This window comes from Oryzias latipes, chromosome 6 (genome assembly GCF_002234675.1).
Source record: "Oryzias latipes chromosome 6, ASM223467v1".
NCBI classification, from domain to species: domain Eukaryota; kingdom Metazoa; phylum Chordata; class Actinopteri; order Beloniformes; family Adrianichthyidae; genus Oryzias; species Oryzias latipes.
In genome coordinates, this window is record NC_019864.2 from 24,861,505 (window position 1) to 24,876,517 (window position 15,013).

The 15,013-nt window shown below is 39.5% G+C and overlaps 1 protein-coding gene across 1 annotated transcript; it reads right to left on the reverse strand.

Moving 5' to 3' along the window:
• Positions 1–1,958: 1,958 nt before the first annotated feature.
• Positions 1,959–12,228, reverse strand: mmyhl1 (myosin heavy chain). The gene is given in 41 exon segments (NM_001161757.1): positions 1,959–2,064; positions 2,205–2,336; positions 2,451–2,546; positions 2,646–2,750; positions 2,830–3,000; positions 3,080–3,205; positions 3,301–3,504; positions 3,596–3,904; positions 4,013–4,137; positions 4,226–4,391; positions 4,485–4,668; positions 4,839–5,035; positions 5,114–5,232; positions 5,327–5,453; positions 5,550–5,939; positions 6,026–6,116; positions 6,219–6,364; positions 6,444–6,620; positions 6,707–6,949; positions 7,030–7,285; positions 7,368–7,504; positions 7,659–7,782; positions 7,869–7,986; positions 8,067–8,154; positions 8,244–8,308; positions 8,444–8,747; positions 8,836–9,006; positions 9,102–9,251; positions 9,360–9,478; positions 9,578–9,716; positions 9,846–9,949; positions 10,038–10,136; positions 10,211–10,274; positions 10,367–10,459; positions 10,543–10,648; positions 10,726–10,753; positions 10,839–10,995; positions 11,094–11,237; positions 11,312–11,533; positions 12,000–12,040; positions 12,186–12,228. Coding segments are annotated over 39 exon segments (5,802 nt in total). The 5' UTR covers positions 11,519–11,533; positions 12,000–12,040; positions 12,186–12,228; the 3' UTR covers positions 1,959–2,043.
• Between the last annotated feature and the right edge of the window lie 2,785 nt (positions 12,229–15,013).

Consider the following 15,013-nt stretch of genomic DNA (forward strand, 5'->3'; position numbering starts at 1 on the left):
ATTTAATCTAAGCAATGATAATATTAATTCAAACAGAGTAAATGTATCTGATAAACCATATTCCATGTAGCTTCATGTTTTCTGTATGTTTTTTTCTTTGAAACACAATTTTTGTTAAACTAATAGACAATTCATTCATGATTAAATGAATAATTACCTACCTGAATCTAATATATTTAGCTATTCTCAGTTTCGGCTTTACACCACTGTTTCTATCACCTTCCAGCTTTTTCCAGCTCTTCTTTCAATCCTTGGTATTTCTCCAACTTCTTCAGTAATAATGTTTCTATTACTTGACATTACTTCATCTATCACTAAGGCCTTCTTACAGTCGAGCACAATGTCCAGTTGGTCAGCCAATACTAATGTATTTTGTCTGGATCTGGAGGTCCCACAGGACAGGTTGGTCATTTTCGACCATCCATTAAGAAGTTTTCTATCTTGACCATCTGTGCCTAAACTTGGCACAGATGTTTCTGCACGCTATGCCAACCAATTTGTTATAGCATTTCATGTATGTCAAGCCTGCAGTCCTATAACGCCCCACTTACCGGTACATGTTCTGGATTTTCTCAGGGGCATCTTTTGACAGTCTGCACAGCAATGTGTGGTAGACCAGGACCTCCAACGCTGCCATGGTTACTGCCTCTGTGCTGTCCTTGTAGGATTTATTTTCTTTTGCTGGTGGTACATGTTTTGTCTTTCCACAAAGGCTCCTGCACTTGCATTTTGTTCTTGTTGGCTTTCTGGTGCCATAGATATTTGTTCACTTAGCACATAAACACTTGGAGCCATCTTACTGATGTAATATTCCTAGATCAAAGTTTTGTCGTCCTGGATTGTTGCAAATGTAAATAAAAAATGATAATCTCTTTTTTAAAGCAGTTTTTGGACACACATCTTTGTGTCTCCTCTCAGCTAAATAGATGTATAGAAGAACCTTCTCACATTTTTAGCCTTTAGGTCTGTGTGCTCCCATATTTCTCTTAGGTTTTCAATGGCTTATTTGTGTAAACCATCTGAATTACATTTTATTCATCATGCACTTGTGTTTCCCTTTTTAATAACAATAGTTTATGGAGAACTAATAAAAAAAAGCCCTAGGCAGGAGTCTGGTATGCTCATTTTTAGAATTTTTATTAAATGTCCCTTAAGATGTGCTGTCTCTTTAAGTGAATAACAAAACATTACTATTACTGTGAATAACAGTTTGAACGGATGAACTTCTGACCTTTAGTCATCTAAGCAAAAAATAGATTTAAAAACAAAATGTTTAAAGATGTAAGTTGTTTTTTTCTGGAATTTCCTTTTTATTTTTTGTTCTTCAAATACTTTGCGCAATACGCAATTCGAGCCTTTTCACTTCAAATTAATTTTTCCAGGATTTCTGCAACCTTGACACTCATCTGAGTTGTGTGGCACATTGGTAAGGATGATTGAATTATTTTTTTCTGAGTATCACATTCAGATATATTTTTCATGTTTTACAAAACTAGGGCTGAACGTGAGGAATATGAGGAAAACTTGAGATATGCGATATCAGTGATCAATATTATGATGACGATGTAACTTGCGATATAAGAACAAATAGTAAAACAACCAAAACCATAATTTTGATTTCACTGCAGTTTAATTTAAATAAGAGTCAACATACCTAAAATTGTACTTCAAATGAAACTAGTCTACATGGGAGATGAGCATCTAACACGAAAGAGCTTCTTCCGGTTGGCCATAAATGAATTTATTTGATTCGTCAAATAATTAAAGCTGCCATAAGATTGTTTTAGCACATTTAAAGTAACCATTTATTGCGATTTTTGCCGTCTTTTGTGATATGCATAATTGCATAGCTTGATATCACAATAAAAATAAATCTGGAATTTATTGTGCAGGCCTATAAAAAACTGTCTTTGATATTTATACTTTTTGTAGGAATTCATCAGCAAAATAAACAAGGGCAAAAAAAGTCAGAAAAATTTACTTTATTTAGGTGTACCTCAAATCATATTATATGACATGAAATAAGCCACGGACATTTGAGCTTTACTCAGCTGCTTCTTTTCCCTGTAAAAAAGGCACAAACATAAAATAGATTCCTATTTATTTGTTCAAAGTAGAAAAGATTAGCTCTACTAGTAATGATTATTTGATTATCTGCATTCCTTAGAGATACCTGAGAGTAATGAAGGTTTGTGCTAATTTACCTTGCCAGAGTCACGGCTCTTTGCCCTCAGCTTGTTGACCTGAGACTCAGCAATGTCAGCACGCTCTTCAGCCTCCTCCAGCTCATGCTGGAGTTTTCTGCACTTGGACAGATGAACATTGGCCTGCTCCTCCTGGATTTGAAAACGGAAAAGGTATTTTATTCTTGACATAACAGCTGCAGATGATTCAAACATGAAACGGGACAAAGTGAGTTGATTAAAATGAGTTGTGGTTTTTCCACTCACCGCTTCTTCAGACTGCCTCTTGTAGGCCTTCACCTTAAGCTGTAACTTGTCAACAAGATCCTGCAGCCTGTTGATGTTTTTCTTATCCTCCTCGGTCTATGACATGAAGAATACATTTGCAGGTTTACTCAATTTAGGTTTTAATTCTTAATGTGCTGATTTAATTGTTCATGTCAAGTATTGAAATGATCATACCTGATAGGTGAGCTCTTTCACTCTCCTCTCATATTTGCGGACGCCTTTAACAGCATCTGCACCATGTCTCTGTTCATTCTCAACCTCAGCCTCCAGCTCACGCACCTTAAAAAAGGAGAGGATCTATGAATATCATTTATATATTCCTATTTCAGCACCAGAAATTTCAGTGTTAAACTTTTACCCTAGACTCGAGTTTCTGGAGCTGCTTCTTGCCACCCTTCATGGCCAGGTTCTCAGCTTCATCCAGACGATGCTGCAGATCTTTCACAGCAACCTCTAGGTTCTTCTTCATCCTCTCCAGATGAGCACTGGTGTCCTGCTCCTTTTTGAGCTCCTCAGCCATCATAGCAGCCTATAACATTTAAGATGCATGTTAAAAATACGACCCTGTTTGTTGTAGTGTAAAGCAAACACAGGAGGTATACACCCACATCAGTGATGGCCTTCTTGGCCTTGTCCTCTGCATTTCTTGCTTCCTGGACAGCATCATCCACTTCTCCCTGGACCTGGACCAGGTCTGATTCAAGCTTCTTCTTGGTGTTCAGAAGGCTTGTGTTCTGAAAGAATGGCATTTAGTGAACATTTCCGAAATGAACGAGTTTCCCAAATGAACATACATACTTTGAAAAGGTAAAGTATCAATAATTGTTACCTGGGAGTGCAGAAGTGCAACACGCTCACTGGCATCCACCAATTCCTGCTCAGCGATTTTGCGGCTTCTCTCTGTCTGTTCCAGAGCAACTCTCAGCTCCTCAATTTCAGCAACCATGAGACCGTTTCTGCGATCCACCATAGCAGCTTGCTCCTTCAGGTCCTCTTGGGCTCTCACAGCATCATCAAGGTGCAGTTGAGCATCCTGGAGAATAAAGAAAGAAACCATTGACAACCTCTATAATACACTTCTAAACTACATCAATGCTTGATGTGGAAGTTTTATCTTTCCGTACCTTCAGTTGAGCCTGAACATTTCTCAGCTGCTTCTGTGCCTCAGCAGCCTGGCGATTGGCATGGCTCAGCTGAATCTCCATCTCGTTCAGGTCCCCCTCCATCTTCTTCTTGACTCTCAGGGCATCATTCCTGCTCCTGACTTCAGCATCAAGAGTGCCCTGCATGGATTCGATCACCCTCTGGCTGTTCCTCTTAATCTGCTCAATCTCTTCATCTTTCTCTGCAATCTTCCTGTCCACTTCACCCTTGATCTGGTTCAGCTCCAGCTGCACACGCAGGATCTTGGACTCTTCGTGCTCCAGAGTTCCCTAACAATGTTCAAAACAGATCGATTGGTACCTTATAGCTGTCAGGTTTTGGTTGTAGCTTATGACTGGAAGCTTCCTTTCAAAGGTCCTTTCCAAATGTGAATGTACCTCAGCTTCCTCAAGAGCAGTCTGGATCTCAGACTTCTCAGTCTCCACTTGCTTCTTGGCCTTTTCCAGCTCGTGGATGCTCTTGCCAGTTTCCCCAATCTGTTCAGTCAGATCTGAGATCTCCTCTGCAGACAAAAGTTTAATAATATTGAGTTTTCAGGATTTAAAGTAATGAACAATAGAACATGTTTTATCAGTGTTTAAGGAGCTTACGCTGAAGGTTCTTGTTTTCACGCTTCATGGTCTCCAGCTGATCCAGAGCCTCCTCATAAGAGTTCTTCATCTTGAAAAGTTCAGTGCTGAGAGAACGAGCCTCCTTCTGAGCACCCTCAAGCTCTGCCTGAGATTCCTCATACTTCTGTTTCCACTCAGCCAACACCTAAAATCACAAATTTATATTGAAAAGGGTTATTCGTCGACACAGGGAGGAAAACTTTCTGGATTTGACTTTGTTCAAGGTGAAAGAAATGACCTTATCGAAGTTCCTCTGCTTCTTGTCAAGGTTACCAGCAAGAGCATTTGCCCTCTCCACATCAATCATAAGGTCCTCTACTTCACTGTGGAGCCTCTGTTTGGTCTTCTCCAAGGATGCACACTTGGAGTTCACTGCCTCAATCTGTTCCTCGGCCTCCTGGAGACGTTGAGCCAACTTTTTCCTTTTTGAAAAGTCCAGGAAATGATTTTCTCATTATAAACGTTTAAGCTAAAATACGATCTTGATACATTTATGCACAAATTTAAATGTGTATTTCTACATGTAAGAATGTTGTTTTATTTCTTATTAAGTAGTTCCAAAAACTCTTCCATCTGTCTGACTGTTACTTACTTGGATTCTTCAAGCTCCTCTGTACGCTGGATGGCATCAGTTTCATATTTAGTTCTCCACTGAGCCACCTCACTGTTAGCCTTGGACATTCCTCTCTGCAACTCAGCCTTAGCCTCTTGCTCCTCCTCAAACTGCTCCCTGAGCAGATCACAGTCATGGCGGGCAGATTGCACTGCATGTGCAAGGGCATTCTTGGCCTGGTTTGAACAAAAGGATTAAGGATTCAAATGATGAAGGCAAAAATGAGTGGTGAGAATGAGTGGGAGGTTTCTTACCTTGACCTCCTCTTCAATCTGTCTCTTCAGCTCATCAATCTGCTGGGTGAAAGCCTGTTTCCCTCTGGTCAGCTGAGAAACAAGGGCTTCCTTCTCCTCAAGTTGACGGCCAAATTCACCTGGTGGTAAATTAAACATTGGAGATTAGTTTGTGTCCTTTTCATCTCCCTGCAATGAGTCTGTATTGTAGGTCAAATCTATTCAGTCACTTACCATTTTCAGTGAGCAGGCGGGCTTTCTGCGCACTCAAGTCGTTGATCTGACGAAGGTTCTCGTCATTCTTGGTCTTCAGTTCACTAAGTTGGTCCTCAAGAGTACGGCACATCTTTTCAAGATTGCCCTAACATGGAGAAAGAAACAGAATTGTTACAACTGTATCTAAACCAATTAAAGACTTTGTTTTAGACTCTAAGGCTCAAACAAAGTCGTGGTGTACCTTGGCTTTAGCAACAGCCTCCATGTTGCTGCTGAGGTCATCGATCTCCATCTTGTATTCGCTCTTTTCCTTCTCGAGCTTCTGCTTGACGCGCTGCAGGTTGTCGATCTGCTCGCCCAGCTCAGCAACACTGTCAGCCTGCTTCTTGCGCAGAGCTGCAGCGGTGGCTTCATGCTGCAGAGTGGCCTCCTCAAGATCACGACGAAGCTTCTGGAACTCAGCCTCGCGCTTCTTGTTCATCTCTATTTGAGCAGCAGTGGCACCTCCAGCTTCCTCCAGCCTCTCACTGATCTCCTCCAGTTCCCTGGAGAGATCAGCCCTCTGCTTCTCAACCTTGGCCCGAGCAGCACGCTCAGCCTCAATCTCTTCCTCAAGCTCCTCAATACGGGCCTGGTGGATGTGAAAATGATGTATTCCATTAAATTGTAAAGATAAAATAAGGGACACATTTTGAGGAATTCAAATGAATCAGTCACCTGGAGCTCCTTGATCTTCTTCTGAAGCTGAGCGCCCAAAGACTGCTCATCCTCAATCTTGCTGAGGAGCTGGCTGATTTCAAAGTCTTTCCTGTTGAAATAACATTCATGGTAAGACTTTCTGTGTCTTGACTGACATACTGATAATTAAAAAAAGAACACACAAACAAAAATTACAAAGCTGTCAATTTACTTCTTCAGTTTCTCGTCAGACTGCTGCTTGTCATTCTCCAGATCCATGATGGATTCCTGGGCCAATTTCAGATCTCCCTCTAGCTTTCTCTTGGCTCTCTCAAGGTCCATGCGAAGCTTCTTCTCTTGTTCCAGAGAACCTTCAAGCTGAAAATGTAACCTTTAGGTTAATTTATTGTTCAAAAAGAATCTTGTTTTTCAAGTTCATGTTCCATTTGCAGCTTACATCATCCACTTGCTGCTCCAGCTTAGTCTTGGACTTGGTCAGAGTGTTGACTTTGTCTTCCTCTGCTTGCAGGTCATCAAGGGTCTGCTGATGAGCCTCTTGGAGAGCTTTCTTCTCCTTTGTCAGTTTGGAAATGCTCTCATCTTGGGATGCCATCTCCTCAGTCAGGTTCTTCACCTACATTTGAAGGACAGATGTTTGTATGACATGACTCTACCATTTCCCATGAATGTGTGTTTGGTGGACCCGTAAAGACTGCAAACCTTGTTCTCAGTGGCATGTTTCTCCTTTTCCACTTTGGCCAAGGTCAGCTCCAAGTCATCAATGTCCTTTTTGAGCTCTGAGCATTCATCCTCCAGCTTCCTTTTCTTGGCAGTGAGCTCAGCATTGATCTCCTCTTCATCTTCCAGCCTCTCGGTTATCTCTTTGAGCTTGGCTTCCAGCTGAATCTTGCTCTTGATCAGTCCCTCACATCTCTCTTCAGCATCTGATAGATTCTCAGATTCCTATTTTTTTTAAGAATTGTGTAAATATTAACATTGGAAACACAATTGAGTAACTACATATTTAACCTACTGCTACTTACTGATGCCACTTGCAGCTGCAGATCATTCTTTTCCTGCAGAAGAGAGACCATCTTCTCCTCCAGTTCCTTTTTCTTGGCCAATGCAGCAGCCAAGTCGGATGTCATCTTGTCATAATTCTCCTTCATCTGGGCCAGCTCCTTCTCAGTCTCGGCGCTCTTGAGCAGAGGCTTGATCTTGTAGTACACCTTCATCCATGGCCAGTGTTTGACATTCATGAATGAACGGACATTGTACTGGATGGTGTAGATAGCTTCCCTGTAGGGACAAGGTTTCTGTTAAAACAGTAATTCCCCTGAAGCTCCCTTGTCTATTTTCAAATTATTTGAGTTTGACATGCCTCCTTTCCGTCATCTTAACAAACTCCTTTCTCATGAGGAAGCCACGGCAAGCAGCCTGAGTCATTGTTACCAGTGTTGCCAACTTCTCATCTCTCATCTCCTCAAGGGTACCCAACAGACCAGCCTTGAAGAACACCTGTATAGAGAATTGAAACCTTTTTTATTCCTGTAAACCTCATTGAATATAAATATAAATTAGCAATGGCTTAAAAAGAAAACTCTAAACACATCTGTAAAGCTAAATAAAATCAAAAGTAACTGTAAGCTTTGACAAAAATATTGATACTAACCTTGGTGTGTCCAAATCTGTACTCATCATGGTTAACATCAATTGATCCAAGCAGTTTCTCTGAGGCCTTCTTGTTGTCAATGAACTGTCCCTCAGGGATGACACTGGCATTCAGTACTTTGTATCTTAAAAAATAAAGCACATAGTTTAAACAACCTTTTCTGTCATCTTTTTGTTTAATATTACAACTTTATTGACAAAACAATAGTACCTCTGTTTGAAGTCAGCATAGAGGATTCTGCTGGGGAAACCCTTCCTGCAGATTCTGATACCCTCTAGCACACCGTTACACCTGAGCTGGTGGATGACCAGGAAGTTCTCCATCAGACCTGTAAAATATAGTTTTCACTGTAATCTACCCAGCACAACAACTCAAACAAATCGCTAGAAAAAAACCACAAATGTGTACCTGGAGTCTTTGACTCATTGGGAATCAGGCAACGCACAAAGTGAGGATGGGTGCTCCTCAAGTTGGTCATCAGCTTGCCCAAGTTCTCCTGTAGGTTTACAGTAGTAAATGTTTCTTACAAATAGAATTTTTCATCATAAGCATCAGCAGACATTTTATGTTTAATCCAAAGCTTACCCTGAACTGGGAGGACACAGTCTGCATGGAACCACCCTTCTTCTTTCCTCCCTTCTTGCTAGTATCTATGTTTTTGAAGACATTTTTTAATTAAGTCTTTGTTCTTAAAATAATGACTTGAATGTATTTCATTTATAAAAAGTATACAAAAATAAAAGTTTTTAGCTATAGTACTGGTATATTCGTTTGAAAAAGCTTACCCTCAGCTGGAGCAGGAGGATACAGGAGAGCCAGAAGTTTGCATGAGGATTTCTGGTACAGCTGCACCACAGACTCATTCAGTGGGTCCTTGTTCTTGTCCAGCCAGCCAGTGATGTTGTAGTCCACAGTGCCAGCGTAGTGCACCAGGGAGAAGTGGGCCTCAGCCTTGCCCTTGGCAGGCTTTGGCTTCTCAAAAGCTTTGTTTTTGCCAAGATGCTGGTCATACAGCTTGTTCTTGAAGGATGTGTCTGTTGCCTTGGGGAACATGCACTCCTCTTCAAGGATGGAGAAGATACCCATGGGCTTTGTTAAAGATAAAGAAAAGACACAGGGTATAAGTAACAACATTGAAACAACAGTTTGAAAACAAGATGCTTAGCCTAATGTTTACCTTCTCAATCAGCTCAATACAGGCAGCCAAGTCCATACCGAAGTCAATGAACTCCCAGATAATACCCTCCTTCTTGTACTCCTCTTGTTCCAGGACGAACATGTGGTGGTTGAAAAACTGTTGCAGTTTCTCATTGGTGAAGTTGATACACAGCTGCTCCAGTGTGTTGAACTGCAAACACACAAGTCATCAAACCGGTTAGATTCATGTCAAATGACAGTCAAGTCAAAGTAGTGGAATAATGGAGTTTTTGGATGAAGGCCTACGTCAAAGATTTCAAATCCAGCAATGTCCAAGACACCAATGAAGTGGTTCCTTTGCTGCTTGGTGTCCAACATCTGGTTAATACGGACGACCATCCACAAGAACATCCTTTCATAGATGGACTTGGCCAGGGCAGTGACAGAGTTCAGCACCTGAATAGTAATATGAGTCAAACTCAATTACTGTCACACAGATCAACTTGATAAATTGATTGAGACCTACTCTATCACCATGTCACCTATTTTTTTTTCTGTTTTTACCTGTGGTACTGTTTGTCCCTTGGTGACATACTCATTTCCGACCTTGACTCTGGGATAGCACAGGGCCTTAAGCATGTCAGCAGAGTTCAGGCCCAGCAAGTAGGCAACCTTGTCAGCATCTGTTAACAGAAACAGATGTCAATAATAAGGAATACATGCAACTTGTAACAGTAATTTCACAGTAAATGTGAAGGTTTTTAGTGTATAGTCAATCTCACCCTCTGTGCCGTCAGGTTCTGCCTGCTCCTCACGTTGTTTCTGCTTGAACTTCATGTTACCATGGTGAAGTACAGCACCGGTCATTTTGTAGATGCTCATTTTCTCCTCATTAGTGAAACCCAGGATGTCAATGGCATTCTGTCAAACAAATAATTGAGACATTTCAAGAGTTCCACTCTTAAGAAAAGACACAGGATTAATCTTCTTTAAAGAACATGTAAATATTTCTATAAGTATTAAAAAATTGAGAAGATAAAGTTCACCCACATCAGTGGCTTCCAGCTCGACTTTGTCATCAATACTGGGCACAGTGATCTGACCCATGCTGCACATGGGGAAGTCGTAGGGGTTGGTTGTGAGAAGGGACATTTCTGAAAATCAAACGACATGTTAAATACTTTGTCCTAAATGAAAACACAGTTTTTGTCTAAAAACATTGCAGCAGCTTTTTCTTTTTACCAATCAGCTCAGGCTTGTGATTTGTCATCATCTGGTAGAAGATGTGGTAGCCTCTCTCAAGCTCAAGCTGGAAAGTCACTCTTGACTTCTCCAGCAGATCTGTGTATGTTATAAGTTAGTCTGAAACGTTTTTGCTGTCAGACCAAGTTGAATAGATTCAGCGTCCGACTTACATGTCTCAATGTCAGCACTAGCCAGCTTGCCAGTTGCGCCGAAGTGAATTCTGATGAATTTACCCTGTTTGGAGGAGAGGTACAGTTATGCTAAATCCACATGGGTGAGGGTTTTCTAAGATTTCAGATTTGACTCAGCCATGGTTCCATACTTACAAAACGAGAGGAGTTGTCATTTCTCACGGTTTTGGCATTACCATAAGCCTCCAGCAAAGGATTAGCTGCAATAATCTGATCCTCCAGAGAGCCCTGCATTACAGTTTTTAACGTTGTGTCAATAAAAGGACTTTTAATTCTGCACGTGTGTTTATATGTTGTGTTTTATATTTCACCTGGATTTTGCCAGACTGTTGCTTCTTTTCAGCTCCAGTGGAGATAGTTGCAAAGTACTGAATGACACGCTTGGTGTTTACAGTCTTTCCAGCACCAGATTCTCCACTGAGTACAGACAGAGATATGCTGGTATGTGAACACAGGAAACTTTGCAGATAATAATCATTGAGTGTAATACTTACGTGATCAAGACAGACTGGTTCTCCCTATCTGTTTAAGGTAAATGAAAAATAATGAGTGTCTGGATGAGTCCAAATCAATCCATTCATAAACAAATACTTTGTGGGTAACATACCAGTAAGCATGAACTGAAAAGCGTTGTCAGAGACAGAGAAGATGTGGGGAGGAGCCTCCATACGCTTCTTGCCTCTGTAGGCAGATACAACTTCAGAGTCGTACACTGGGAGCCACTTGTAAGGGTTCACGGTGGCACAGAACAACCCAGAATAGGTCTGAAAGGGACACATATTATCACATAAAACTTGTTATATTTCTGCAAGAGTAGGAAGTCTCAGTGTTACGTGATTCGTTTCAGGTGCAGGTGTCTTACGTAGATCATCCATGCTGCATAACGCTCTTTGAGGTTATACAGCACAGAGGCTTCATTGAGGTGGGTCATCATGGCCATGTCCTCAATTTTATCGAACTTTGGAGGGTTCATTGGAGAGACCTCATCTTCCTTTACTGTTCTTTCCTGCAACAGAAAAACATTCTTGTTACAATTCAGCCTTTTTCACCACCTTCTAAATGTGACTTAGCCCTACAAACCTCATTACTATCCAAGAGTTTGACAGTAACTTTGCCACCGTCTTTCTTGATGATGGTTGCCTTCAAGTACAGCTCCTTGGCATCAGGAACATAGCAGGCACTCTTGGCATCAAACGGTTTGTTTTGAGCCTCAATTCTTTCCTTCTCAGGCTTACGGAGGTAAATGGCAGCCTTGCCGTAAACGGCCATCTCCGCGTCTGTACTCATGGTGGCAGATTTTGTCTGTAAGAGAATTAAAATTACTTGAGGTTATTATTCAACATGGTATAATTCAGAAACTTTCCGCAATTACATCTAGCTTCAAACTTTCTATTACTTTAGCTCATGTTTTGCCCACTGTTAAGGCCTTACTACTGATGAAAAAAATACAAAGCATTGTTTTCTCTTGAAATTGTAAATACATTTTTCTGATATCAAGGGAATAATAGTTTTATATCACACAAGGTAAAAAAAATTAAATTATTGTTTACATCTAAATTAGTTCTTCAACTTGTTTGTTCAAAATTTTCTATCTGCGATATTACAAGATTAGATTAGATTAGATAAACTTTATTTATCCCAAAATGGGGAAATTCTCTAATCTTTAGCAGCAAAAAATAGCTTGCATTTTTAGGCTTGTAATGTATGATTTTGACAGTCAACTGATCAACAATTACAAAACCTTATTTAATTTAATTGTTGGCCATACCTGACCCTGCCTCTTTTAGAAGTCTGCTATGATCCCAATTCCTGTTGAAATCATAATTTTTGTAAGTGAGAAATTACAAAAAAATTTAAATCATTTTCAGAACATAGAAATTGTTAAATATAAACATAACTATTTCAAGTTGTAACAATATTGAATGTTCCCACATCAGATAGCCAAATAACCTACCTTACGCTGGAGTATTCAGGGGTCCTTTGCCACACGCTCCTATGTTGTCTTCAACCCCCTTATATTGACTGTAGTGTGCTTGCTCATCAGCAGATATATTTGGGACTCATGCCAAATGTGGTGTGGCTTATAGTCTCAGCAGTTATTCACTGAAACATTTTGGGCAAGTATAGTTTACCTTTAAATCGGTTATTTTTTATCAATAAAATAAGAGTTAAAAAACATACCCTCAATCTTTTCAAAAAAATGAAGCTGCATCTCAACTTTTCCAAAAGAACAAAATGCTGCAGTAGTTTTATTTTAATTACAATATTTACAAGTTTAAACATATTCAAATTGGCTTTTGCCATTTTTAATATAATGATAAAATTGCAATGTTATTCTGGCTTATTATTAATAGGCTTGTTAAATTGTTTTGTATTTAGCATTACTTAAATTTTCTTTCTTATAATTAGACATGGATAAAGTCAAGATTAATGTCAGCACTACATAAGTAATTTCTACGGTTCCCTCCCTATATTAGAGCATCCTTTTCCTATTTGAAAGTCATTCTGTACAATTTAGCAACAGCTTTTTTTAACACATTATATTCAGTTCAATCTCTTCAATGTCATTTTGACAAGAATTAAGATCATAATCATTACTTTTTAAAATTTGCTTTGTCACAGCTTTAAAATGTCAACATGGTATTCATACCCAAATAATTGTGTTCATTACAACACATATTTACCATTATTTAGTTGTTTATCAAAAAATAACAAAAACTGTCTCTCAGCAGATTCTCCAAAACTTTTGTAACATAATGGGGGAAAATGTGATGTAACCCCATTTATAATGGAAAGAAATATTACTTTACTTTCTTGCAATTATTTAAGATTATTTTTAAGTTTACTATGTTTTAGATCAGTATCAAAGTTCACTTTCAAATAACAACTAGTAAATGAGTCTGTTTTGATTTAATAACGTTTGCAAATGTTTGTACCATTACAAGTGTAAAAATAAAAACAATTATTAACATTCATTTATTTGAACGTAAATATTTAAAAGTGATTACATTTTTATCAGAGCGCACTAACCTGTCATTACATTATACACGCATGCTTACAATGCAGAAGTTAAATCTAGTACATGTGCCAAATACAGCTAGGATGACAGCTTGGATATGTGAGATACACATTTGTGGGTAGTACATGTGCTTCATGTTTCATTTTTCCTCTGCAAATGCAGATTTTAAATTGGTGATAATCCACAGTTAAATAGTACATTTTGTACCTGAGTGATTTATTGAAGCCTAAAAGTAACCAAAACTATGTGAATTTCAAAATTATTCTAACTGATGTTTTTTGGTTTTTTTGTGAAGCATAATATAAATACCCTTTTTTGCTTTTGTTGAGCAATAAATCAAAACTTTTGTTTTACAACAGTTAAAAAAAACATTCTCCCGTCTAATTTATGGGGGGGGAAAAATGCTGTTCATTATCTGTAAGAGATCTGCCTTTGGCATTCACACCTATATGTCAAGCTATTAACATGTTCACTGACTCTCCAGACGAAGCTCCAAGGCCATTTTTGGCCCATTCACATTGCTGCTGTTTGAAATTTAAGTCCTCCTGCTTGTTAAGCAGTGCTGTTTTTAAAGTTCCACAGAGAGTGAAGGTTTACTGACACCCAATAAAGACAGGATGGTTTAATTTGTGGGCAAAATTACAGTCATTCATAAAGTATTTCTTATATCTGCAGGTCCATATTTTTTACATCATGCCATTAAAGTGTTTGTCCCTGTAGTCAATTTTTAGCTCAGCGTGTAGATACCCACTCCAAGTACACTGTAATTGATACTTGTCACAACAGATCAACCTCAATGAATATGGACATTAAGGGTCAGTTAAATCTGGTCACCTTTACGAACTTTTGTGAATTCTTATTAGGCTGTTACAGGACTTCCCTCAAAACCTTCCAGCTGATCCAAAATGTTGCATCCAGAGTTTTGACAAAAGGGGGAATAAGAAAAAATGTTTAACCAATTTTGGCCTGTTTTATTGGCTACCTACTAAAAGCAAAACAGGCTTTTAGTAGGTAGCCAATAAAACAGGATGCGCAAGCCTGTTTTGCTTTTACTAAAAGCAAAACAGGCTTTTAGTATTATCATAATTTTAAAATGATTAATGGATAAGTGTTGTATCATCTTAAAGACCTTAAATGTCCATAATTTCCTAATTATGGCCCGCAGCAGTCACAGACTGCAAGGACCATATTGTATCTGAAACGAGGGTCGAACACTTATTTAAGACTTTGTTTTCAGTAGAATGTTTTCAAGATCAGCAGGAATGCTGGTTGTTCCTTGAATGTCTACAACAAGAATTGGAGTCAGAGCCTTCATCTTCAATAAATAGCAACTCCTCTTTCAGTTCAGGGGACAGTTTATCACGATGCCCTGCGTTTCATCACAAACTCCACTTACAGAACCCATTACTGCAAATTTTATTCTCTGCTCTCTTGGCAGCTGGGAGGCAAACAGAGTAAGATACAGGGTCAGTAGCTGGAGGATGAAGTCCATATGTAACGCTCGGTAAGTGAGGCAGGGTGGCACAAACAGTATTTCGCACTGAGCTCAGCTCAGTGCAGTGTTTAAGGATGCTGTGGTTGATTTAGTGAATGAGAGTCAGGTGTGCGGCATCCAGAAGTGTGGTCTGGGGATGCTGAGAGCTGTAGTGGGGTTGCAACTCAGGAGACAGTTCCCGCCGGAGACCAGAAGAGGAGACAGAACTCAAAGCCGCCTCCGCCCGTCCTCTGTTTGGAGATGCAAATCTCCCAGGAGACACGGTTCT